The 26089-nt window shown below is 35.7% G+C and overlaps 1 protein-coding gene across 1 annotated transcript in view; it reads right to left on the reverse strand.

The window, feature by feature from the left end:
* TRAK2 (trafficking kinesin protein 2) overlaps positions 1–26089 on the reverse strand; it is a 63081-nt gene that overhangs the window by 18239 nt on the left and 18753 nt on the right. Inside the window, exons 3-8 of the mRNA XM_061186453.1 lie at positions 18931–19222; positions 12268–12462; positions 3875–3951; positions 3097–3213; positions 862–1071; positions 122–200 (exon numbers count right to left, since the gene is read on the reverse strand). Of these exons, the coding sequence (XP_061042436.1) occupies positions 122–200; positions 862–1071; positions 3097–3213; positions 3875–3951; positions 12268–12462; positions 18931–19021 (769 nt within the window). The 5' untranslated portion in view covers positions 19022–19222. The remainder of the gene's footprint in view (positions 1–121; positions 201–861; positions 1072–3096; positions 3214–3874; positions 3952–12267; positions 12463–18930; positions 19223–26089) is intronic.

The raw sequence follows: 26089 nt of genomic DNA on the forward strand, positions 1-26089 counted from the left end.
CAATTATTTAAAATTGTTTCTTGAGATGCTTCTATTGAAACCATTGATCTAATTTCTGAGTTAGTGATATCCTACCAAAGAATTGCCCAAAGGCTATAAAACAGAATACATTAACACTTACGAAGTTCTTTAACACAATCACTGACAAGCTGTTGTTCCTTCTCTTCATAGGTAATCGTTTCTGTCTTTATGTGACAAGCCTTCAAGAAAAAAAAAAAAATCAGTATGTGATAATATCTTCTAATGATTTTATAGTATTAACTAAAAAAATCTTTACTACTTATTTAAAGATAAAAGTTCATCACTTACAAAGGAAAACAAAAACTCATAAAGCTTTATCTATCATAAAATAAAGACCATGGAAAAGGACATGACAAACATCTCCCCCTTATTCCTCTCAGGGCCTTTGCACATGTCTACTCATCCCCACCCCAACCCCTCCCCTCCACTACATATATCTCTGATAGGCTAACCCTTAGCCTCAGCTAAAATGTCACATGTTTAAGTAGGACTTCTTTGACCCATTCCCCAACCCCCCATTATATAAGCTCATGAAACACTGTAGTTTTCCAATATAGTTCTTAACTTAGTTGTAATTATTTAGTTATTTGCGTAAACTCCACAAGCTATATATTCTATGCTGTGGCTTTCTCTATTTCACCTGTCAGCTTGCTATTATCCACTTTTCAGTGGGATCTAAGTAACAATGGAAGGCAAACACCTGTGCCTTGGCTGTCACCCCCCCCCCACTGGAATGTCAATAGCAAATCCTTAGTTATGCCATATTTCACCTCAATACTACCTGGACCTAAACCTTATAGCCTTTAAGGTAAAGGAGAGTGAGAATTAAGTTGACTGTACCTTGGATCGAAGAACCATATTCTCTTCTTCCAGTTCCTTGAGCTTTTCTTGCAGCATGTCCAACTGCAGCAAACCTTGAGATAAGCTAAAGGACTCATTGAAGCGAAGAGGTGTAGAGCAGCTGGAATCAGTTTCACTCTCTTCAGAAGCAATGGAGACAATTCGAAGTAACTCATCTTTCTTGGACAGCTCATGCTGCAGTTGATTAACCTGTACATCAAAAGGGCTTGATTTACAAGATGGTCTTTATTTTGCACTATTTACAAGTAATATAGCTTCTAATTCATGGAGCAATTGTTTCTCACCATACAACAAAGTCATAAAATCAGCTGTTAGGTTTTACTGACTAAAGTAACAAGGGCTACAAAGAGAGTAACAAACCTCAGATACTTCCTAAGCTATAATTTTACAGCATTAACTCAACAAATACATCTTTTTCTATACTAGGTGAAAAGAAAAGCCAATTTCCATATTCTATATAATAGGAATATAGGAGGAAAATTTCACATAAGATGATACATTCACAGTTCAAAACAAAACAAAAGGGAAGAAACTTCAAAGTATCAGAATAGAACCTTACTTCAAATTCTCATCCTATTGACATGTATACACTGATGTGTATAAAATTGATGACTAATAAGAACCTGAAGTATAAAAAAACAAACAAACAAAACAACTAATACTAAACTTTCATTGGGTTATTTGTATGGAAATATGTTAATATAAATGTTTCAGACATTACATGAAATTTCTAAAAATCTTATATGTTCTGGTATAATGTTATAAGTCATAATCCTAGTTATTACTTTAAAATGTATATCTCAGAAATAACTAATTTTCTTGTCAACTGCATTATTATGAACTTACATCAAATCTTTAACCGTGGTCATTTTTAAGTCTTTTGTCATTTACAGACAGTTCTGGGTGTACTCTGATGCTTTTGCAAATATGTTCCTATAAAAGGGTTTCATCTTCAAGAAATTCATGGAAAAGACTCTGACAAGTACAGGTTTCTGGTAACTGACTGTACTGCTGAACTGAATGAATAAGCACTTTCAGAACTCTAATGAAAAACTGATGAACTCATAAAAGGGCTAACAAAAGATCAAGATGAAAAAAAAAATTAATTACATGGGACTGAGTGAACTGATGAGGATGAGTATAATTTTTGAGACTTTCTGTTTGAATTAAAAAAAAAAAAAATCCCACAAGGACTCAGAGGCAAAGAATACACAAATCAATTTTCACTGCAAAGTAAAGGAGCTGCTACAGTGGAGGATTACTGGACTGAATGTCAATATTATGACATAGTATGAGTGTGTTTCATGTTTGGTAATTGCAATCATTGTTGCTTTTGTTGTGGTCATCCATGTACAATGCTTGGTGTCAGTCTATTTATCTCTTGTAAACATAAAATACAGTGTGTGTGTGTGTGTGTGAAAAAAAAAAAGAAGAGAACCGGGGTGTCCCTGAGGAAGAAGTTCTGCCTATTGACTGGAGCATCAGCCTGCCCTTCCTGAAGATCTACCGTGTGGATTTCAGACTTGCCATCTTCCACAGTTGTATATGCAGATTCTGTGCATTAAATCGCTTAATATATGTCAAAAAAAAAAAATTCTCATCCTAAAGGTTTGTATTTTTAAGCTGCATAACTCTACATGACTTCCCAACTTTAGTTCTAGGGAATAAGTACTTTCAACACAAAGGCTTGAATGTTATTAAACATGATGATTTATAAAATATAAATGAAACCAGATAATAACAAATTATAGAAGATTTAAAATGTAACCATTCAAATTAATAATAAATCAGTTCTCACTAAAAATATTTATTGCTATGGGATAAATATATTTTCAAAAATTTCTTTTCCTTTTCTTTTCTCCTTTTGTTTGGGTTTCTGAATAAAGATACTTCCTTTGGGTATCTATTATTTGGGGGTACACTTTTAAAAAATAAATTTAAGATAAGATCACACAAAAAGTCTACAGAAAGGAGTAAGGATAAAGTGTTAGAATCTAAGCAGGATGCCACAAGTACTGTAGGTACTGAATACAGGCTTTTATATTGACTAAGGTAGAGTCACATGAGTACTCCTCTGTACAATAACACTTCATTTCTCTACTGGTTAGTTCAATGGATACTATTGTCATCACTTCAGGGACACCCAGGAAAATAAATCCTCCATTTCCCAAGACCTAATTGCTTCATGCTGCAAATACTTGATCCAAGACTTACTTGATCAAAGGCTTGTCCCAATTGCTCCTCGAGGGCTTCATTGTGCTCAGACAAGGCATGGTTCCGCTTTAAGAGAGCTTGTCCAATTCGAGCAGCTAGCTCCAGATCACGATCCCTCTGTTAAAATACCAAATACATCTTTTCTTTGAGTACAAATAAAATTAAGTGGTAGTTTAAAATTCTGCAGTCATTTTTGCTAAACTCAAAAGCAAAGTCCTAGAAAGCATCAAGATCCATTTTAATGCCCAGATATACAAATGAATACAGGGCCTGACACACAAATGGTGTTTAATATACGTTAGTCAAATGGATGACCACCATAGTTATAAATGCAAGAGGGCATTTCTTGATATCAAGTGAGATTTATTGATCACCCCATTAATTAGGATCCAGCAACCCAACCTTTCAACTTATGACTTTAGGGACTTACAAAATCAATATAGTCTTTAAAAATGAGGACAGGGCCTGACACATAGTAAGGATTTATTAAAAAAAATTTTTTTTTAAAAGATTGCTTTTCTAGGACAGAGTAGCCAGCCAGCACCATTATAACACAACAAAAAATTAAGCCCTCTACAATTTCATAACAATAAACTTCAGGAGCCATTCTACTTTGGAATGCCAGTTGGTATACCAGTTGTTCTATCTGTAACAACCTCATACAGAACAACCTAGAGCAAAGACATTATCATTTTTCATTGATATGCAAATTTGATAGATTCTAAATGATCTTCAAGTTTTAGCTTTTTGTACTGGAGAAAAAAAGACATATTCTTACCTCTGCCAGGAGATGTGTAACCATGTCGATGTCATTGTAAGTTTTGGTCATCTGCTCCACCCTGTCTGTGCCTAGAACTAAGAGAGTTAAAAACAACAGTTTATAGGATATAGAAATAACACAAAGTTTTAAACAGTCATAAGAATTGAAAGAGAACAACACAACAAACAACCTGAGCTTTTACAAAAAGCCATTCAGAATAAAAAAATAGGTAAAAAAAGAAAAGGGAAAGAAATATTTCATGTGTTAGACACTCAGGAAATAGACCAATTACTACAAACAAAATGTACATCATACAATAAATTAAGAAAGTATCAAATGATCACGAGGCAGCTACCTCCTGTCTCCTCTTCCCTTGGTGAGACTGGAACTTTGGGGACTTCCCGGGTAACGCAGTGGTTAAGAATCCTCCTGTCAATGCAGGGGACATGGGTTCAAGCTCTGGTCCAGGAAGAGCCCACATGCCGCAGAGCAACTAAGCCTGTGCACCACAACTACTAAAGCCCGTGCGCCTAGAGCCCATGCTCTGCAACGAGAAGCCACCGCAATAAGCCTGCGTACAATGAAGAGTAGCCCCCGCTCGCCACAACTAGAGGAAGCCTGCGTGCAGCAACGAAGACCCAATGCAGCCAAAAATAAATAAATAAATAAATAAATTAATTAATTAAAAAAATAAGATTGGAACTTTGGTTCACTCACACTAGAGAATGTGGGCCTGGAGAATGAAGTGAATCACCAATTGTTTTACATCCTAATCTAAATTAAAGTTATTGAGGGGCGAGTTCACGAGGAGTTATGTATAAAGGAATTTAATTAGAATTCTGTTGTGATTATGTTGAACATCTATGATCACCTGTCATGTAAGCTAATATCAATAAACAAGGAATAGGACTTGTAGGACTTCTTGTAATTCTATTATGAACCATAACACCTTTTAGCTTAATTAAAACCCTTTTTTCTTTATGATAAGCTTCACCATATGTAGGCCTTTGCTATAAACTAAACTGTATACTATAGTATTCCTTGCATAACTCAAACCCATTATTTCTGGCACTCCATAAATTCAGGAACTGCACTTGACTAATTTAGCTCCAAAGAAAAGAACAGATATGATCCTAATGATTCCACAATCACAATAAGCAATACCTTTTTAAGCTAATGATGCATAATAAAAGAGGGATCTTTTGACTTTGGAGTGCATTACATGAAACAGACTTGTGTTTGACTTAGACTGATTTTAAAATTAGTTTGCCTTGAAGTGTGAAAAATCAGAGGTTTGAAGCAGAAAAGCTGAATTCACGTATTTGAGTGAGCTTGAACAAGTCACTTACCCCTTCTGAGATTCAGATTCCACATTTATAATATGAAGCTGATAACATCTCACAAGGTCATTAGGAGGTTCAAATATGATAATCTACTAAGTAGTATTTAGTAAACTGCTAAGTATCATATAACTATTTATAGCTATACTCTTTAAACACAACTGGTATGTATGAAACAGCCCTGATTTAAAATTTTCTGTAAATAATGCACTGAGTTGGCAGCAGAAACTATGATTTACGTCATCTATACTTCTTTAGTCCCATCTTAACACTTAAGGTTGCTCAAGAGACACCATTAGATAGATTTTACTTTAATCTGAGCTTTTAATTTTTCTTCTTAGCACCACTGCTTAAAATGAAACTGGGAATTGGGACTTGCCTGGTGGCGCAGTAGTTAAGAATCTGCCTTCCAATGCAGGGGATGCAGGTTCGATCCCTGGTCAGGGAACTAGATCCCATGTGCATGAGCAACTAAGGAGCCCGCTGGCCACAACTAAGGAGCACATGTGACACAACTAAGGAGCACATGTGCTGTAACTAAGGAGCCAGCAAGCTGCAACTAAGGAGCCCGTGAGCCGCAACTAAGGAGACTGCCTGCTGCAACTAAGACCCGGCGCAACCAAAAAAAATAAAATAAATAAAAAATAAATAAATATAAAAAAATAAAAATTAAAAATATGAAACTGGGAATTACCCAGAGCTTAATTATTAATGATAGTCTCACTTCTAGTTAAAAGTAAAACAAAGGGCTGGGTTGATAGTGTTAGGAGATAGCTGAAAAAGTTTTAAATTGAAAATAAGAAAACTAAAAACAACAACAACAAAAACAAAAACACTAGAGAGAAACATTTTTACTCCAAAAGAATTTTTATTTACAAGTAGAGGATTTTTATTTATAAGTATAAATAAAAAGGAATAAGGGAAATAGGCTTTTGGGCCAGGAATCTTCACAATTTAACTTGGTAGCATAGCAGGAACAAAGGATTAAAAATTAAGGCAGGTACTAACAGTGTGTGGTCTCTTCTACTGCTCGTCTCAATAATACACGGGAAAAAAATCAAGTCAATATATCTACACTCTAAACTACAGAAAACTAGCCAATTGTTGCAAAAACAAATGTAATGCAGGGCAGTGGGTCTCAACTCCAGATTCTAATTTAATGCATTTGGAGGAAGTCCAGGACACAGGTAGTATGTAAAATATGCCAGATGTTCTGATGTGAAGCTAGGGATGAAAACTACTGATCCAGGGTTAACACTCAAAGCAAGAACCAGCAACCCTGGAGACTCAGTTAAAAAGTTTTTATACAACTAATTTAAAAAGTAAATGAGGGCTTCCCTGGTGGCGCAGTGGTTGAGAGTCTGCCTGCCAATGCAGGGCACATGGGTTCGAGCCCTGGTCTGGGAAGATCCCACGTGCCGCGGAGTGGCTGGGCCCGTGAGCCACAACTACTGAGCCTCCGCGTCTGGAGCCTGTGCTCCGCAACAAGAGAGGCCGCGATAGTGAGAGGCCCGCGCACCGCGATGAAGAGTGGCCCCCGCTTGCCGCGACTGGAGGAAGCCCTCGCGCAGAAACGAAGACCCAACTCAGCCATAAATAAATAAATAAACAAATACTTAAAAATAAAATAAAATAAAAAATAAATAAATAAAAAAATAAAAAGTAAATGACATGGCTTATATTATACGACTGACAAAAAAGAGTTGAAGATGAAGTGGCAAATTTAATCTGAAGTCAAACCAGTAAATTAAGGATGTAATAAAACGCTGTGAGGTACCAGTCACACATGATGAAAGAGATGTTTTAGTGAGCAGAAACTAAAATATATTTCCCATAAATGCTTACCATCTGTCATAGTCTGACAATTTAAAGCTGAACCTTAAGAAGTTACCTAGTTTAATGATCTCATTTTCTTATATGAGGAACCTTGACTAAGAGGAATTATGTGACATGTCCAAGACGGCAAAGCAAACTATTAGTGGCAAAGCCAAGATAATAATAATGAGGTGATAACAACTCCTGTCTCACAAGGTCATAAGAAAAAACTTGGGTCTGCTCATTCTCAGTGATGGGAATGGGCTCTTTGCACCATGTTGCTGTTTCTACCACAGTCCCACTAAGATCAAAAGGCTTTTATCTGATGAAATATTAGATTATTTATCTGTGAACACAAGTTATAAAACAACATAGGTACCATTTTTGTTTTTAATGTATTGGTATATCTATACATGTCTATACACAAGAGAGGCTGGAAGGCTATAAATCAAAATGTTAATAGTGGTTATCTCTGAGTAGGGGTTATGGTTGATCTGTTGTTTTCTGTTCAGTTTTTTGCTAATTTTCCATGAAGAACAAATGTTATCTTTGCAATCAAAAAGTAGCAGCTCTTGTTAAGAGATTTCAAAAAGGAAAAATGAATTTTCAAACGCTTAAATATTTATTACGGCAAAGAAGTTAGATAATGCAACCAGAATTCTCCAATTCTTACGTTTTAAGTGAAACAGTCTATAGACCACCAAGCCCCAAAGGCTGGGCCACCTCAACTGCACGGAGTTGCTCAATTGATAGAGGAACACAAAGCATAGAGGAACACAAAGGATTCCTCTCTGCAGCCTAATCAGTTCTGTCTTCTCTTCTTTAACACAATACTCCTGATAAAGATAGGCTGCTTGGGATGATTCCAAAAGTACTCAGGGCAAAGCTCTTAAGTATTCTCTTGGTATTTAGGCATTGTGATTAAATGCTTCCAAAGCGATAGGCTATTTCTTCACTGTAATTCTGTAACCAAGAATTCAGGGCCAAGCAGGCTGACTTTACTGTAATTCTGTCAAATCCTATTTTCCCTTCAGTTCTCAGAGGTTAAAATAAAATACGTTAAATGGTACAGAAATTACCAATGCTCCTTGCTTGTTTCCAGACGTGAACTTTCTAACTCTCTAAGAACAAATTATATATCAGGGAGAAAATAAACATTTGTACAGAACATTTTTGGTTTCTGAAGGTTGTTAGTTAATGTTCAACATTTTTGTTTAATATTTGGAGAATCTAATATTCCTGAAAAAACATGGGGAGATATATATAAGCACTTCACTAATTCTTACTCTATGTTATATCTGCATAATTTCACATCAACCATCCCCCAATCATTTTCAGGATGGAAAATGCCAATGTTAATCCATTTTGATATCCCTGTTATTTATATGAGATGGTTCTTGAATAGTTCTTTCATATGTCCTTTTTCAAGGTCTAGAGTTTTTACCACAATTACCTAATTTTTAAAAGACTTCTAATCTTTCATCACTCTCCAAACCTCCCACACCAAAAAACAAAAGCAAAACAACAAAAAACAAAAATGAAACACACAGTTCACATGGCAGAGTAAAAGCTAGAATAGCTCCTAATAACTACAGACAGGTCTTGAGGTTTTAACCCCAAAGAAGTGGTTCTTGCTACTATAATACAGAGAACATTTCTCCAATACAAAAAACTGCCTTCAAAAGAACTGAGGCAGAACAAAAAGGAGGCTGGTCATATATACCGTCTAGGACAGCCTTTCTCAACAGGGTTCCAGGGGAGAATTAAGCCCCATAGATAATGCTTTGAGAGACATGTTCTCAATTCTCCGACAAATAATACCTACCTAGTACATAATGTAGAGGTGATAAGGTAATTCATTCTACAATAGATGTCTTAGGGCATATGGCTTAATTCTTCTGTGGAACTGGTTGCGAGGAATTATAAATCCGCTAACCTCTACAACTTGACTTATGGTTAATGCTTCCTGAACATTATCTGTTGTATTTCCTTTCTTGCCAGTACAGGTTAATGATTTTCAAGGGCAGAGTTGAGGAAAAGTATAACTACCAACCAGAAGTAATAATTTCTACAATCTATTTCTCGGCAAAATTCTACACCCTCCCTAATTCCTTAAATTCTCCAATTAATGTCACTGTGAAATGGCCATATGGCTTTGGTGACAAAGCTTTAGATCAGTCGTTCTCAAATCTGAGTGTGCACCAGTACCATCAGGAGGACTTGTTAAAACAGACGGGCCCCACCCCCAGAGTTTCTGAATCAGTAGATCTGGGATGGTAGCACAAGGATCTGTGTTTCTAACAAGTACCAAGTGATACTGATGCCTTAATTACAACTTATATAACCACCCCCCTTTTTCTTATGCATTAGGAAGTGGTACAGGTGATCCCTTACTCCCAAATAAAAAACACCCTGAAAGGCAGATCAGGTTTCTATTTTTAGCCTTCACACGAACAAATGGTACTTTCTGTCACAGTGTGATCTGATCGCACTGCTTGCCCCATGTCACTGTGGGGCTCTCTCTTAATAAAATTAAGAAAACCCTGCACGCAAAACATTCTTTGAGTATCTTAAACTTTGTGTGTGTAAGGCAGGGACTAGGACGGAATTACTCTTTTGGACCCACCCATTGTTTACTTTTAAAATAAAACACTTGAGAGCAATCTCTTTCTGGTTTGGTAGGGGCTTCAAAGAACAACCAGTGTCCTTTTATTCATGTGAGATAGGTTCCCATCCCAAAACCTTGCCCATGTTTTCTTCCAAATTTCTTTATTTTCTTCTCATGGGTCTTTCAATTTCTTTGTGTTATATAAGAGAGAAAGTGCCTCTGCCTGTGCCACCTCTTTTTATTAGCTGTTATAATTCATTTTAATGAGCATGAGTATCTACTGGCATGTGAGGTAAGTCAGGATAAGAAGGGGCTGAAACAGCACCAGGGAGCTGAACCCTAGGATGGCTTGCCAGGGTCTGTAGTAACTATTCTAAACCACAAATCTTGACATCTCAAGGGGATAGAAAACTGTGGGAAAGGGTAAGAGAATAGTTTGCATCATGCTTTTTAAAGTTCTTTTTTTTTTTTTTAATTTTTATTTAGTTTTGGCTGCGTTGGATCTTCGCTGCTGTGCGCAGGCTTTCCCTAGTTGTGGTGAGCGGGGGCTACTCCTCGTTGCGGTGCGCAGGCTTCTCTTGTTGCAGAGCATGGTCTCTAGGTGCGCAGGCTTCTCACTGCGGTGGCTTCTCTTGTTGCAGAGCACGGTCTCTAGGTGCACAGGCTTCAGTAGTTGCAGCACGAGGGCTCAGTAGTTGTGGTGCACGGGCTTAGTTGCTCCATGGCATGTGGGATCTTCCTGGACCAGGGATCGAACCCTTGTCCCCTGCATTGGCAGGAGGAGTCTTAACCACTGTGCCACCAGAGAAGTCCGCGTGATTTTAAAATCTTGGTCAATTTGCTAAACAAAGTAAATCACTTATCTTTTACATTCATAAGATAGAAATTCATAATGAAGTTTATTTATATTTGAGTGAACTGCTAACCCAAAGAATTGATACCTTTAAAATAATGGTGAAATTAAAGTACAGTACAGAGATAAAGTATCAGTGAATGAATGATGATCCTAGCTTCTTTGCTTCATGATATTAGGTGTATCATATGTAGTTTAATTTTCAAATTGTTGAAGTGAAAATAGTACCATTAGATGAAAGGAATAGGACACTTTTCCAGATCCTGGAAGTATGGATCTTGTAACATCCTATTAATCTCAAGTTTTAAATTGCTCCCTTGAACACTACTGTTTGTTTATGTAAAGTCCTATAAACCAAGTATTTTAGAATCTGTTTACCTTTTATTTTCCAGTCTTTTTATTTAAAATTCATCTTAAAAGTAACTCCATTAAATCATGATCTAAGACATCTTTCTAGCTAGTCTCCCTCACTGTCCCCTCCAGCGGCATATAGGACAAAGAACATGTAAACTATGGGGCACTTTCTGTGCCGCTTTATCAAAATAATGACAAACTAAATTTATCCCGATGAAATTTCAGTTTGAAATTTTCTCACAAATCTAAAAACTCAGGGAACAAAGGGAAATGGAAATAAAAAAGTGTTCCTTTTAAAAAGCATTTTCTAGAAAATCTCAAGCAAGTAACTTCTCAAACTAGAAAGTTAAGAAAACCTTAAGGGCCTTAATTTAATATTCAGCTACTTAAAAGAATTGTTGAGGACAGAAATACAGTTTTATTTGAGTTCCTAATTCAAGTTTAAACAATGTTTACAATTCTTTTTCTGAGCAGTAAGTAATCTGGTTATAGGAAAGTACCATTAAAAGTTAATGATTACTATGAAAATGAGAATTTCACAACAATCACTCTCCAGCTAGAATCTTTAAAAACACTGAAGCACTCACTGGGAAAATATCTAGGACCTAATGCAATCTCATATCTAATTCAAATGAAAATAATTTTATAAATATATCAATATTGAACATATAGAATTATTATATATTCTAACAGCTACTATGCATACAACATCTTTATAGTGAATGAATTTTGAAAAAGTAAGCTCAGCCTGAATGCAAATTTTTGGAATAAGGTCAAAAGCAAAAAGGTCTCCATACTTGAAAGTTTAAAAAGTGTCCTATTTAATTTTGCCATTTTTAAAGAGTGTGGTGTAAAACAGACCTATTTTCAGGACAAATTTGGCTTACTTTCTCACTGAAATATTCTCTGAATCCTTAAGTAAATGATGAAGATTACTATATAGTGTGCACGTATTTCTCCTTGGCATTATTAAAGCTACTTATGTATCCAAGAACTCTGTTTCTTAATGACTTGACAAGTTCCCGTGACTATGTCAGTTTAGTAGGGTAGATAAGAGTCAAAAAGCTGATGGCTCAAGATATTAAAGTATTAGGATAATAAATGCTGTGAAATATAAAGGGATATTAAATTTTAAATACTTTCACTACTTTTTTTTTTTTAAGTTCCCTTTTCTACACAGTTGGAGGAAAGTATCAAGTAAAAGATGAGAGAAATGGGAACCTCTGAGTATGCTTGCAACCCTGGACACCCAGAGTCTTAAGAATGATAAACTTTCTGCATTCAGACATAACACAATTAGAATCATCTCTTCATGTTGTTAAATCAGTTCAAGTTAAAGTAGGTACAAACTGAACAATGGCTAGGGATGTCAAATGTTTTAAAAGTCAACACCAAGATATTCATGATCTTTAGTTCAAAGGACAAACTCTAAAATACTCACTCATATAACGGAAAGTCTCTTCAGCAAGGACTGGAGAGAGGGCATCAGATCCATGTTGCTGCTGGCGTGGGGATTGAGTCCAGTCTTGATTTTCATATAGAAAGAGAGAGTCCACTCTTAGCTTATACTGGGGTAGCTGTTCTTCTAGCAGGCTCACCAGCTCGACTTCAGGGAGATCTTCATTGGAGCACACATCTAAAGAGGAGATTCCATGTAAATGAATCCAATATATTTCAATTTTCTAGGCTACAGAGAAAAATCGGTGAAATTAGTTTTGTCAAAGTAGGATAACCAAAGAAACATTAGCCAATACCATGTCTCGATGATTTTTATTACTGTATCCTGGTACTACAGTTGGTCTTTCTCTAGGTTTCTTTAATACGAGAACTTCTACAGTAAAAATACTACCATGAATTTTAATTGCATCCTATCTAAAAATATATTGTTTAGGGAATACACCTATGTTTTTAAAGTTTAAAATTTCTTATTTCTTCCTTATCAATATATTTAGTGCTGCTTACAAGAGATCTGATCTCAAATAACTTATATGCTTTGGGGAAAAAAGGCAACACAAAACAACCAGAAGAAAAGGAGTTCAAAAGGAATAAAATTACATGTTCTTTAATAACAGAATTGAACTCTGTGGGAGGATCCTTCAAAATCTGGAAAAATTACATTTTACTACATTCTCACAGAAGCTAGATATAAAAAAAATTAACACTTACTGAAGATGTGATACATTTAAAGTCTTGAATACCTTTCACATCACTACTCGCTCACTTACACACCTCTAACTCCCCCTGCTTATACTTCTCTGAACACGCTTGGGCTTCTCCACCTTCATGTGTTTGCTCCTGGCTTCTTGTTCCAAATGTTGCCCATCATTTAACACCTCTCAAATTTAGCAGTTTACAAAAAAAAAAAAAAAAGTTATCTTTTTTAATATGCTTAAAATACTACAGCTTAAAATAGAGAAAATACAGGATGTCATATCAACCCTCTCATTTTTAAAAGAGATCTGGTATTTCCTTTGGGGGTGGCATAAAGAAACATGTTCTAACTCTGGCAAAGAACAACAAAGTTTATTTTAAGAAAACATACCTTAAAAGAGTAAATTTCAACTACTTGATCTTAACAGTGAGGAGGCTGACATTAATCAAATCAAGTACAAGGAGACTGACAATATCAGACAATCCTATTCACCCAGAAGGACAAGCAGTGGCTTCATAACCACAAAGATGAGGTATATAATCACAGAGATGAGGTACATTTAAAACCTTAAATATGGATCTAAAGAAGCTCCTCTCAACCCTTAGCAGATCTCTTAAATAAGAGCTCTGAAAATACATCCAAATAATATTACTATGAATTCTATGTGACTATTCAAATTTTTCCTGCCACAAAAATATCACATACAGATTGTCATTATAAATCTGCAGGAAGAGAAGTTGACTATAAATACATGCAGAGCTAAAAACAGACTCTTAGGCATTCAAGGGTATAATGAAAATGAAGAAAAAAGTAACATCCATTTAAAGAACTACTATTCCCTAGAAATTTTCTTTTAATAAGCAATAATAAAATTCTGTGAAAATTCAAGATTACCAATTCCCTACTTCCAAAAAATAATTTTAAAAGTGAGTACACAATCAAGGTTTAGTAGATTCAAATAACATCCTTCGGAGCAAATCCTATTTGCTTCCATATTTTTGATAATGTACTATTTATTGCTTTCCTGATTGTCCAGTCTTAATATTTTTATCCTCCAAATGTCCCTTCCTTATGCTCACTTCTTTCTAGCTACATTGCCTCCATTTAGGTTCAAGGCCTCCTCTTGTTTCTCTTGAGTATGGCCTCAAAAGTGGTCTGTCCTCATTACACTCATATTTTCCTCTACATCTTCATATCTTTATTAAGTTACTCTCCTACACAAAGCGAAGAAAGGCCTGAATTTCATCTAGCCAGATTAGAAAAACCTCATGAACAGTTAGGACAATCAAAAGATCCTAGAAGTGTCATGCCTACTGGTAGTAGGGTTAAATTCATGCTAGAATAAAGCATACTAGAGTATGGTCTTGTGATATAGAGACTTAGATAGCAAAGATTAAAAACAAGCCTCAAAAGAACTGATATTATCAGCAAGTAACTTGAGGACCTGCCAAAATAATAACAGTTTTTCAAATAAGACAAGAAAATTCAAACATCAAACAACATAACGTTCAAAATATTCAGCATTTGCTAAAAAATTACTAGATATTCAAAGAATAAGCAATTTGTAACCCATTACCAGTTGGAAAATAAATCAATAGAAACAAGCCCAGTAAAGACAAAGATGATAAAATTAGTAAACAGCAATTTCGAAATAGCCATTATTAATGTGCTCAAAGATTTAAAAGGAAAACATGAATTTGATGAAAAGAGAAACAGAAAGTATTCCTATATTTATAAAATTCAAATAGAACTACAGTACAATATCTAAATTTAAAAATTCACCGGAGGGGCTTCCCTGGTGGCGCAGTGGTTGGGAGTCTGCCTGCCAATGCAGGGGACGTGGGTTCAAGCCCTGGTCTGGGAGGATCCCACATGCCGCAGAGCAACTAGGCCCGTGAGCCACAATTACTGAGCCTGCGCGTCTGGAGCTTGTGCTCCGCAACAGGAGAGGCCGCGACAGTGAGAGGCCCCCGCACCGCGATGAAGAGTGGCCCCCACTCGCCGCAACTAGAGAAAGTCCACGCACAGAAACGAAGACCCAACACAGCCAAAAATATATAAATAAATAAATAAAATTAAAAAAAAAAATTCACTGGATAACATTAACATATTAGACACTATCCAGAAGAAAAGAACAGTAGACTTGAAGGTATAGCAATGGAAACTAAAATGAAAAAAGATTAGGAAAAAAACCAGAGCGTCAGTGACTTGCATCACAATAACAATCAGTCTAACACACATGCAACTGGAGTCACAGAAGAGGAGAGAAGAGGGAGCAGCAAGGATATTTGAAGAAATAACAGTCAAAATCTTCCAAATTTAATTAAAACTATAAATCCATATTTCAATGAAGTTCAGTGACTCTAAGCAGGATAAACTCAAAGAAACCCAAAGAGAAAATCTTAAAAGCAGAGAGAGAAGAAGACACATTACATTTGAGGGAACAAAGACAAAAATGATCTCATCAGAAGCAGTGCAAGGTAGATGACAATGGAATGTCATTAAAGTGCATAAAAAAGTCAACTTAGAATTCTGCACCAGTGAAAACACCTTTTAAAAATGGTGAAATAAAGACTTTTCAGACAAGCAAAAAACTTTGACTAGTCATTGCCAGATGACCTATATTCCAAGAAATGTTGAAGTTCTTCAGGCAAAAAGGATATAAGATGGAAAGTTCAATCTATAAAAAGAAATAAAAAGTGACAGAAATGGTAAATCTGTGTGGAAATATATAAGCCTTTTATTCTCATAATGTATTTAACTTATAATTGTTTAAAGCAAAAATAATAACAATTAATTACGTATATAACATATGTAAATGTAAAAGGCATGGCAAGAATAATACAATGGCGGGGGAAATGGAAGAATATTGTGTGTCACTTTATGAAATAGTATAACGTTATCTGAAGATAGACTGTGATAAATTTAAAAATGCATATTGCAAACTCAGAGCAACCACTGAGAAAAAAGAGAGGTATAGCTACTTAGGTCAATAGTGGAATTAAAATGGAATCCTAAAAAACAAACCAGCAAACGAACAACTCAAAAGAGGAAAGGAATGAGGGGGAAAAAGGAAGAAAGAACTTTTAAATGGAACAAAGAGAAAACAAGTAGGAGGTCAGTAGACTCAACTAACCTGATAATTATATTAAATGTAAATGGTCTAAACATACCAATTAGAAAGTAGAGATTGTCAGACTAGATAAAAAAAAGAAAAAAAGATCCGACTTTAAACTATCTATAGGAGATGTCCTTTAAATATTCAGATAAGTTAAAAGTAAAAGGATGGAAAATGTTATCATACCAATTCTACAAAAACTCTTTCAAATATAGAGAAGGGAATACTTCACAACTCATTTTATGAGGCCAGCATTGCCCTAATACCAAAATCAAGCAAAGACATTGCAAAAAAAGGAGTACAAACCAATGAATGGGAAACACACACACACACACACATACACACACACACACACAGACACAAAACATTAGTAAATCAAATCCACAATATATAAGAAGGATAATACATCATGACCAAGTAGAGTTTTCCCCAGGAATGCAAAGCTGGTTTAAAATTAAAAAATAAATCAATAGAATTCACCACACTAATGGACTAAAAAAGAAAAACCATCTCAGTAATGGAAAATAGGTATTTGACAAAATTCAATACCCACTCATGACAAAAACCTCTCACCCAACTAGGAAGAGAAGGACTCTTTCTTAATTTGAAAAAGGGCATTCTCAAAAAACTTCTGGTGAAAGACCGTAACTTCTCTCCTAATATTGGAAATTTGGCAAGGATGTTTGCTCCCACCACTTTTATTCAAAAATATACTGAAATCCTGTCCCAGTCAAAGGGTAAGAAAAAGAAATAAAACACATCTAGATTGAAAAGGAATATGTAAAACTGTCTCCATTTGCAGACATTATGGTTTATGTAGCGAATGCTAAGGAATCTACAAGAAAGTTAATAAAACTAAGCTAAGCAAAGTTGCAGAATATAAAGTCAATATATAAAGAATCAATTTCATTTCTACATACTAGTAATAAACAGCTGGAAAATAAAATTAAATGAACAATGTCATTTATAGTAGCAGAAAAAAATTAAAAATTTAGGATTAAATTTAATAAAATATGTGGAAGACCTGTGTAATAAAAACTAAAAATACTATTAAAAGAAATTAAAGAGGACCTAAATAAATGGAGAGATATATCATGTTCACGGATTAGAAGACTCAATAGTCTTAAGATGTCAATTCTCTACAAAGTCTATATAATTCCATTCAAAATTCTATTAATCTTTGTTGGCAGAAATTGACAAGCTGGTTTTAAAATTTATATAGAAATGTGAAAGGTCTAGAATGGCCAAAATAATTTTTTAAAAAGAAGAGCAAACTTGGAGAAATTATACTACCTGATTTCAAGATTTACTACAGAGTTACAGTAATCAAAACATTGTGGTATTTATGTAAAGATAGACTTAGGGATTAAACAAACAGAATGGAGAGTCCAGGAATAGATCCACACATACATAATCAAATGATTTTTCAATGAAATTACCAAGGTAATTCAATAGTGTAAAAGATAGTATTTTCAACAAATGGTGCAGGAACAGTTAAACATTCAACTGGGAAAAAAAAAAATCTGGACCCTAACTTCATTATACATTCAAAATTAATTATAAAATGGACTGTTGACCTAAATGTAAAAGCAAAAACTATAAAACTCTTCAAAGAAAACAAAGGAGAATGTCTTTGTGATCTTGACGTATGCAAAGATTTCTTAGAAATGACACAAAAAATATGAACTATAAAAGCAAAAATTGATAAACTGGGCTCCACCAAAATTTTAAACTTTTGCTCTTCAAAAGACACAATTAAGAAGATGAAAAGGCGAGCCATGGTCTGGGAGAAAATATTTGCACCCCTTTACCTAACAAAGGATTTACACAGAATATATAAAGAATATTTACTACAATTCAGTAGTAAGACAAATATAAAAATGGGCAAATGATTTAAATAGACAACTCAAAATATCTAGAAATAGCCAATGAAAAGACACTGAACATCGTTAGTCATCAGGGAAAAAGAAAGTGAAACCACACAGAGGTACCAGTACACACCTACTAGAATGGTTAAAATCAAAAACACTGACATTATCAAGTGTTGATGTTGTTGTGCAGACGTCAGCAAACTATGGCCTACAGGCCATACTGAACCAAACTGTACAGTTAAAATGGGTGCATTTTATAGTATCTTAATGCAGGTATCTCAATAAAGCTGAACAAAAAATGGGAAAAACTTTAGGTTTAGATGGGTTGCAGGATTTTTAGAAAAGTAGTACTGTGCATTTACTGTATGTTATATAACACCTCCAACTGGTTTTGTAGCAGTATCCCATACTTAAACACATTAATACAATTTCAGCAAACAAGTATTCCAACTAAGTGAGATGTCTAGAAATAACTGGACAGGTGAGGTTTTGTGGACCAGTGAGTTTTAGAACCAAAGTTTAGAAAAAACTTTGGGTGTACAGAGTTTTTAAAATTTAGTCTTGCAGATAAGGACTTACGGGGCTGTACCTGTTTTTGCATACCCTATATGTCCTGAGAGCCTCTTATGTGCCAGATACTGTTGTTAGGTGACTGCAGGGCACAGAACCATAAGCAACTCTGTTCTTGGGGAGACAGGAAGATAGGAATAGGAAGACAAGATAAGGGAGATGAGTATGATGCAGTTCCTACTGACCAGGGCTCACACGGTACAGGGAGTCAGATGTAGACAAGGAACAGCACCCAAGGCAGATTTTGATAATGCGATAGGAGACCTGGGGATGGAGAGGTTAATTCAGTGGTCTCTGAGGAGACCAGGCTGGAAAGAGAGGCTGAGTTCCATCATGGTGGGTCTTATATGCATTTTATCCTGTAAGCAACAGCATTTATTAAACTGGACTCACCAGTGATGCTCTCTGAGTCTCTGTGATTGATATTCATGAGGTTTTCTTCACCCATCGGTGATGTAGAAGTGGCATTCTGGGATTGACTCATGCAAGATCCTTTCTTGTTTTGGTTGAGCAGGACAGCTTTGGTTTGAATCAGAGTAAAGGAAATCCATCAAGCCATTCAATAAAGAAAGGTTCTGGTCAAATGGATATTTTCTTTTAAACAGATTTTTTTTTTTTGATGGTCAAATGACATCTGGAGCAATGAGTGCTCTCATGTGATTATCACTCCTAGGATGGTCATGACCTAAAACAAAGAACACATCAAGTGACTTTAGAATTCAGCATGCTCATTAATAACAGCAGTCCAATTACCCAGAATGTCTGTCATTAAGAATGTTTTCCTAATGATACACACACCACATGGATAAATCTCGAAATAATATACTGGATGAAAGGGTCAGACAAAAAAAGCACATAGTTTATGATTCCATTTATATAAAATTCTAGAAAATGTTAACTTATCTATAGTGACAGAAAGCAGATCAGTGGTTGCCTGGGGTTGGGGAGGGATGACCAAGGGGCAGGAGGAAAGTTTGAGGGATGATAAATATGTTCATTATTTTGATTGTGATGATGGTTTCACAAGTATATACATATGTCAAAACTTATCAAATTGTGTATTTGAAATATGTGCAATCTAATGTAAATTATAATTCATTAAAGCTGTTTAAAAAATTTAAAGATAATCTACTGTTTAAAGTAAAATAATAATAATACATTGTGGGGTCTATAACATATGCAGAAGTAAAACATATTAAAACAATAACACAAAGGCCAGGAGGAGAAAAATAGAAATATACTATAGCAAGGTGTTTATACCATACATGAAATAGTAAAATATCACTCAAAGGTGAACTGTGATAAATTAAAAATGTATACTATAAACTCTAAAGCAAACAATAAAATAACTCAGAAATTACAGATATAAACCAACAAAGAAGATGAAATGGAATAATATAAAACAGGGTTTTTAATATAAAACAGGGTTTCTCAACCCTGGCACTACTGATATTTGGGGCTGGAAAATAATACTTTGTTGTGTGCATTGTAAGATGTTTAGCAGCATGCCAGTAGAATCCTCTTCCCAGACCCTCTCCCAGTTTTAACAGCCCCCAAATGTTTCCAGAGAGTATCAAATGTCCCCTGGGGGGGCAAAGTTGCCCCCAGTTGAAAACTACTGATATAAAAGATGCTCAACCTCACTTATAATTAAAATAAATAAAAATGTAAAGAAAATATTTTTCATCCATTAGGTCAGCAAACATTAAGTTTTATTATATTCATTGTTGGAGGGGTATGGAGAAAGTGGTACTTATACTGTTGATAAAAGTACAAATTGATACAAGCTTTTAGAAAGACTATTTGGCAATGCCTACCAAAGTTTTCGATGCATACACACCATAATTTAACAATTCTACCATTAGGAATTTATATGATGGAGATACTCACAGAGTATGCCAAGATGTAGGCATAAGGATGCCCATACAGTATTTTCGTTTTTTAAAGCATACGTACACAACTGGAATCAAGATATCCATAAAGATATAGTTTAATAATGGTATATGCAAAGGAATATAATGCATTAAATATATGTGTGTATTTTAAAAAACCCAATTGTTGCAATCAAAAAAACTGTTCAATATTAATTACAAACCTAGCTTTATACCAAAAGACAGTCTCTACTAAATAGTGTCTACTTAGCAACATGCAGCTTCTATTTATGGCTAATTCATTCTCATGCCTACTATTTACAGGCATTATAAACATATGTGTTTTTTTTTAGAAGAGTCACCACCAAGAAATAGAAAGGAGCAAAATAAAAGCACTAAAGGAGACTGAAAATGGTCACTGAGGTAGCACAGAGACACACTGTCAGCAACTACTAGGGAAGAGAATTTCAGAGACAGAATGGGCAACAGAATTAAACATTACAGAAGAGTCAAAAAAGATCTTTGGTTTAAAAAAGGTGGTATACAGAGACCATAAAATCAACAGTAACCTTCTAGAAACCAGTTCAATCAAGAGATTAGGCCCAAAGCCAGGCTGTAAGTGATCAGGAAGCAAGATGGTAAGAATGGAGTTTAGTGAGTATTCACCAAGATTTGCAACATCCAGGCTTTCATGGATTTCCGTGGACAAGTAAAATTTCAAAAACTTCTGTGGTTATTGGCATAGGGTTGCTGTTTTTATAATTCATAAATGAAAAAAAAATGTATAAGGAAAAACACATAATAAACAACATTCCTTCCCAGAAAAGTTTATGATTTTATGTTGACATAAAAAATTTCCTCTATTTGAATTCAGAAAATTTTTATAAATTTTTAAAATTCTATTTTATATAAACAATTATTTTCTTGAAACATGTTTGTCAATATAGCAATCTGTACTAGCCAGTGCAACATGAAGTAAAGCTCAAAAGTATTTGTTTAGGTACTTTGATTTTAATTCCAGTTGTCAAAAATTCATTTTCACATCCAAGATCAGTCCACTGTGTGCAGTTAAATTCTTCCCCATGTGCTATCTTATTGTCCAAACTGCCATTCCCAAATTAACCACTGAAAGGGCAATGGAACGAAAATGGGATCAAACCAGTAAAGATTTGCCCACCCCCACCCAGTGAGGTTGGGAGGAGGCCATTATTGAGCCTACCAGAGTGGTTAAGAACATGGATTCTGAACTCCAGCTCTACTACTAGTTGCATGACCTTGAATAAGTTACTTACCCTTGTTTCTTCATTTGTAAAATGGGCTTAATAACATGGTCTACTTTATGGGGTTACTATGGGGATTAAGTGAGTTACAAGAGGATAACAGTAGCACCTACCTCAGATGGTCACTGGGGAAACTACATGAGTTAATACATGTAAAGCTCTTAGAACAATACCTTAGAATACAGTAAATGCTATGTAAATATTAGTTATTATTATTTCTACCACCACCAAATAGTACAATTTTATCATTATCATCATTATTGTACCTTACACAAAGTTGGGCACACTGTAAACCCTACTGTTGACTGCTAATACAATCTGCTCGCAACCTAAGAAGTCACATTTACTTCCTGCCCTCTGATGAGTGATGTTAGTTTAGTGCCCTTAATCATTTTCTTTCTACCTCTGTGATTCATGAACAAACTGAAAGCTTGCAGAGTCAGAGTTCTAAATGTAGTACAAACTAAACTTTGGCAAGCACAAGCAACACATATTCAGTGCATTTCCTAGTTTGTACACACTTATTCTTAGTAACTCCTTGAGTATCATCTACTTGCTATGCTGGATCTTTATTCACTCTTTTTAGGAACAACTTCACGGCTTTTTTTAAATAAAACAGTCAACCAAGCATGCGTTATTTAACAAGAAGCCAGCCTTTGTAATTCTTGCACATTTAGGAAAAAATAAAGTAAACCAGCTAAGTGACTTATTTTAATAAGAATGAGACTTAAAAAGAACAAACAAAACATGTCATTGATATAAACATTGCTGGCAGAATACAACATGCTGATGACTTAGATAGTTTAGCCTAGCCATGGAAACTAAAATGGTCAACAGTGAGGGCCTAAATATAGGCCCTGTGCCTTAAAAAAATCTTGCTACTTCCTTAAAACGGGATACTCTGGCCAAAACAGACTTATAGAAAAGGCTAAAACAATTCAGGGACACTTCACTTTGACAAGAGTGCAGAGCCTAGAATTACAGTAAATATAATGATGTGACAAACATTTAAATTGGAAAAATATATTTAAAATTTTTATTGTACAAATAATACTTTGGGGATTAATTTAAAATACATGTTGGCTGCTGATCTGAATGCAGAAGTGGGAACAGTGCCAATCACCAACTCCAGCAGCAGCTCTTGTAGACAGTGTCAACCTTCATCCAGACAAAAGATTAAGTGTATAACTTAAAACATAAAATAAATGGACCATGTTTCCTATATTAAATAATAGATTTTCAACAAAGACAGAGACTCACTAATTTTTAATGTATCTGGCTACATCAAAGATAAAATTTACAAAAAAAAACACAATAATTTTAAAGTCAGATATTGAACCACAAAAAAAAAGACTATACAATGGCTTCAGTGCTAAAAGCTGAAAAAAAGCGTGGCAGGGGGGTGTCACCCCCGAAATCCAACCTGGATAGTGAGCAGCAGATCTTACAAAGGCAGAGTCCACACACCAACACCAAGGCCAGCTTCGTGGGTGAGCCACAGTACACTACATCCGGCACAGCTACTCTACCAGCAACTGTAAAGTTCACCCTGAGGGGCTATTTGGTTCTAGCAAATATTTGATCCCTCTTTTTTTGTATCATTCAATTTAATGACCAGTAGGGTTTTCAGAATATAAAATACATGGAGGCAGCTCTACTTACAAGCAGGACAAATTCCAAAAGGCTGTTAAAGCCGTTAGTCTAAAAGAAATCCATTAGTCTAAAAGTCCAAAACCATGAGTGAAATTTAGGTTTATGGGGTCTGCATTTCCTCCGAGCTGGTATATTTTTGGCATTAAAAAAAATAAGTGTCCTGTTTTGTTTACAATGAACATTTACCGAGGCAGGCAACCCCTCCCTGCCACAATCTCCACCAACAGAAGGGAGGCAACCTCTGGCAGCTAAGGAATCCACACCAGAGTTTCACCTGCAGATTAGAAAAGGCCTTGAACCCATGGTACGTCTGTGGCTTTTGATAAGTTTCCACGGCACCGCTTTCACTCACCACGCTCAGTCTTTAAGTTCTTGAACTCCAACTTTAACCTGAATTTCAAATCTTTGACTAAATAGGCATCCCATTTTAGCGATGATCCTCTGCTGAAACCATTTCAGACATGCGTATTTCTTCACCTTTGGCTGACTCTCAACTGCACAGGCACATATTTTCTCACACATCCTGGGACTGTCCTTCGTAATCATTCTTATTGTCCAGTCATATATTTAATATGTATAATTCCCTCACTTTCAATTTTTTACACTATTTCTATTTTAGTGTTCATCCATCTATCACTAGTACTGCTTTCAGAGACAAAATGGGGGGCTTCCCTGGTGGCACAGTGGTTGAGAATCCACCTGCCAATGCAGGGGACACAGGTTCGAGCCCTGGTCTGGGAAGATCCCACATGCTGCAGAGCAACTAAGTCCGTGAGCCACAACTACTGAGCCTGTGCTCTAGAGCCTGCGAGCCACAACTAGCGCTCTAGAGCCTGCGAACCACAACTACTGAAGCCCGCGTGCCTAGAGCCTGTGCTCCGCTACAAGAGAAGCCACTGCAATGAGAAGTCCGTGCACCGCAACAAAGAGTAGCCCCCGCTCTCTGCAACTAGAGAAAGCCCGGGCACAGTAACGAAGACCCAACACAGCCAAAAAAATCAAAAATAAATAAATTAATTAATTTTTAAAAAAGAGACAAAAGGGGTTTGTAATATTTATAATATTTATATTAATACTTATAAGATACCTCAAAACTATACATGTATAAACAAACATGCTATAAATAACAATAATGTCTGACTTGAAAATGACCATCTATTGGTGATCAGCAGAGCTGAACCCCTTACTCTGTAGCATACTTTCTCCCTATCCAGAAGCTTTCATAAGTTACAAGTTTTAAGCAGACAATTTTGTGTTGCAAACGATTTATAAGAAAGTAAATCTACCATGCAAGCACAGGCCTTTCTATCCTATACATTTAGAGATGTAATTTTATTTATTTATTTATTTATTTTCCAATATTTATTTATTTATTTATTTATTTATTTGGCTACACCAGGTCTCTTAGTTGAGGCACTTGGGAGCTTCATTGCGGCACGCAGGATCTTTAGTTGTGGCATGTGAACTCTTAGTTGCGGCATGTGGGATCTAACTTCCCGACCAAGGATTAAAACCGGGCCCCCTGCATTGGGAGTACAGAGTCTTAGCCACTGAACCACCAGGGAAGTCCCGAGACGTAATTTTATTTTATTATTTTTTAAAAATTATTTATTTATTTTTGGCTGCATTGGGTCTTTGTTGCTGCGCATGTGCTTTCTCTAGTTGCAGCGAGCAGGGGCTACCCTTTGTTGCGGTGCGCAGGCTTCTCATCACAGTGGCTTCTCATGTTGCGGAGCACGGGCTCTAGGTGCGCGGGCTTCAGTAGTTGCAGCACGCAGGCTCAGTAGTTGTGGCAGTCGGGCTCTAGAGCGCAGGCTCAGTAGTTGTGGCGCACGGTCTTAGTTGCTCCGTGGCATGTGGGATCTTCCCGGACCAGGGCTCAAACCCTTGTCCCCTGCATTGGCAGGTGGATTCTTAACCACTGCCCCACCAGGGAAGCCCTGGAGACATAATTTTAGATGTTGCTTGTGCTTGGCATTTGGTTTCAAGCCAAATATTAAAGAAGGTTTGAAGAAAAAATTAGTCTGCTGTCTTGTTTGCAAAGATAATGAATTTATATTCCAGTAAGCCAGTCTGAACTATTGCAGTGGAAAGGGATACTGTTTCTCTATACTTCCTCAACAAACAGTAAATAGCAACAGAATGGGTCACTGCTAATAAGTATCTGATTCATCAGGGTCTTCAAATCACTAGGAGCTAAAACTACCACAGCAACACTGAAGAAGGTTTTCTAGGCAAGGAACCATCTGTGAGTTGATGATTAATTTTACAGCAGCCACATTATACAACTGTGATTGTATATTCTGTACTTTACCTTTTCTAAAATTAGGCAAATAATCCAAAAGAAAAAGAATATTAGGTACCTTTTCACAAAAGCCAGGTCTAGTCATTACTAGAAGCCTTCTGTTTCATATTTTACATCTATGTCCTCATCAAAGTACGGTGACAATTATTAAAATATGACCCCAATCACGAGGAAAACATTAAATCATGCTTTCATACCTACTCTTTAAGAAGTTAGGAAAGCAGGATATAAAAGAAAATGTTAAAAGATAATATTTTATGGTGTTTAAATAATTAAGTTTTACCCATCTGGAAAATTTACACACCCAGTGTGCTAGAGTAACAACTATGGCACCTAATAAAGGTTATCACTATCTGTGGATTTTGTTTTCAAATTCTTGGAAGTATAATATTAAACATGTTAGTAAATATGTTTCCTTTTCCCATTTGGCATTTCAATGAGTT

The sequence above is a fragment of the Eubalaena glacialis genome, chromosome 1 (genome assembly GCF_028564815.1).
Source record: "Eubalaena glacialis isolate mEubGla1 chromosome 1, mEubGla1.1.hap2.+ XY, whole genome shotgun sequence".
Classification (NCBI taxonomy): Eukaryota; Metazoa; Chordata; class Mammalia; order Artiodactyla; family Balaenidae; genus Eubalaena; species Eubalaena glacialis.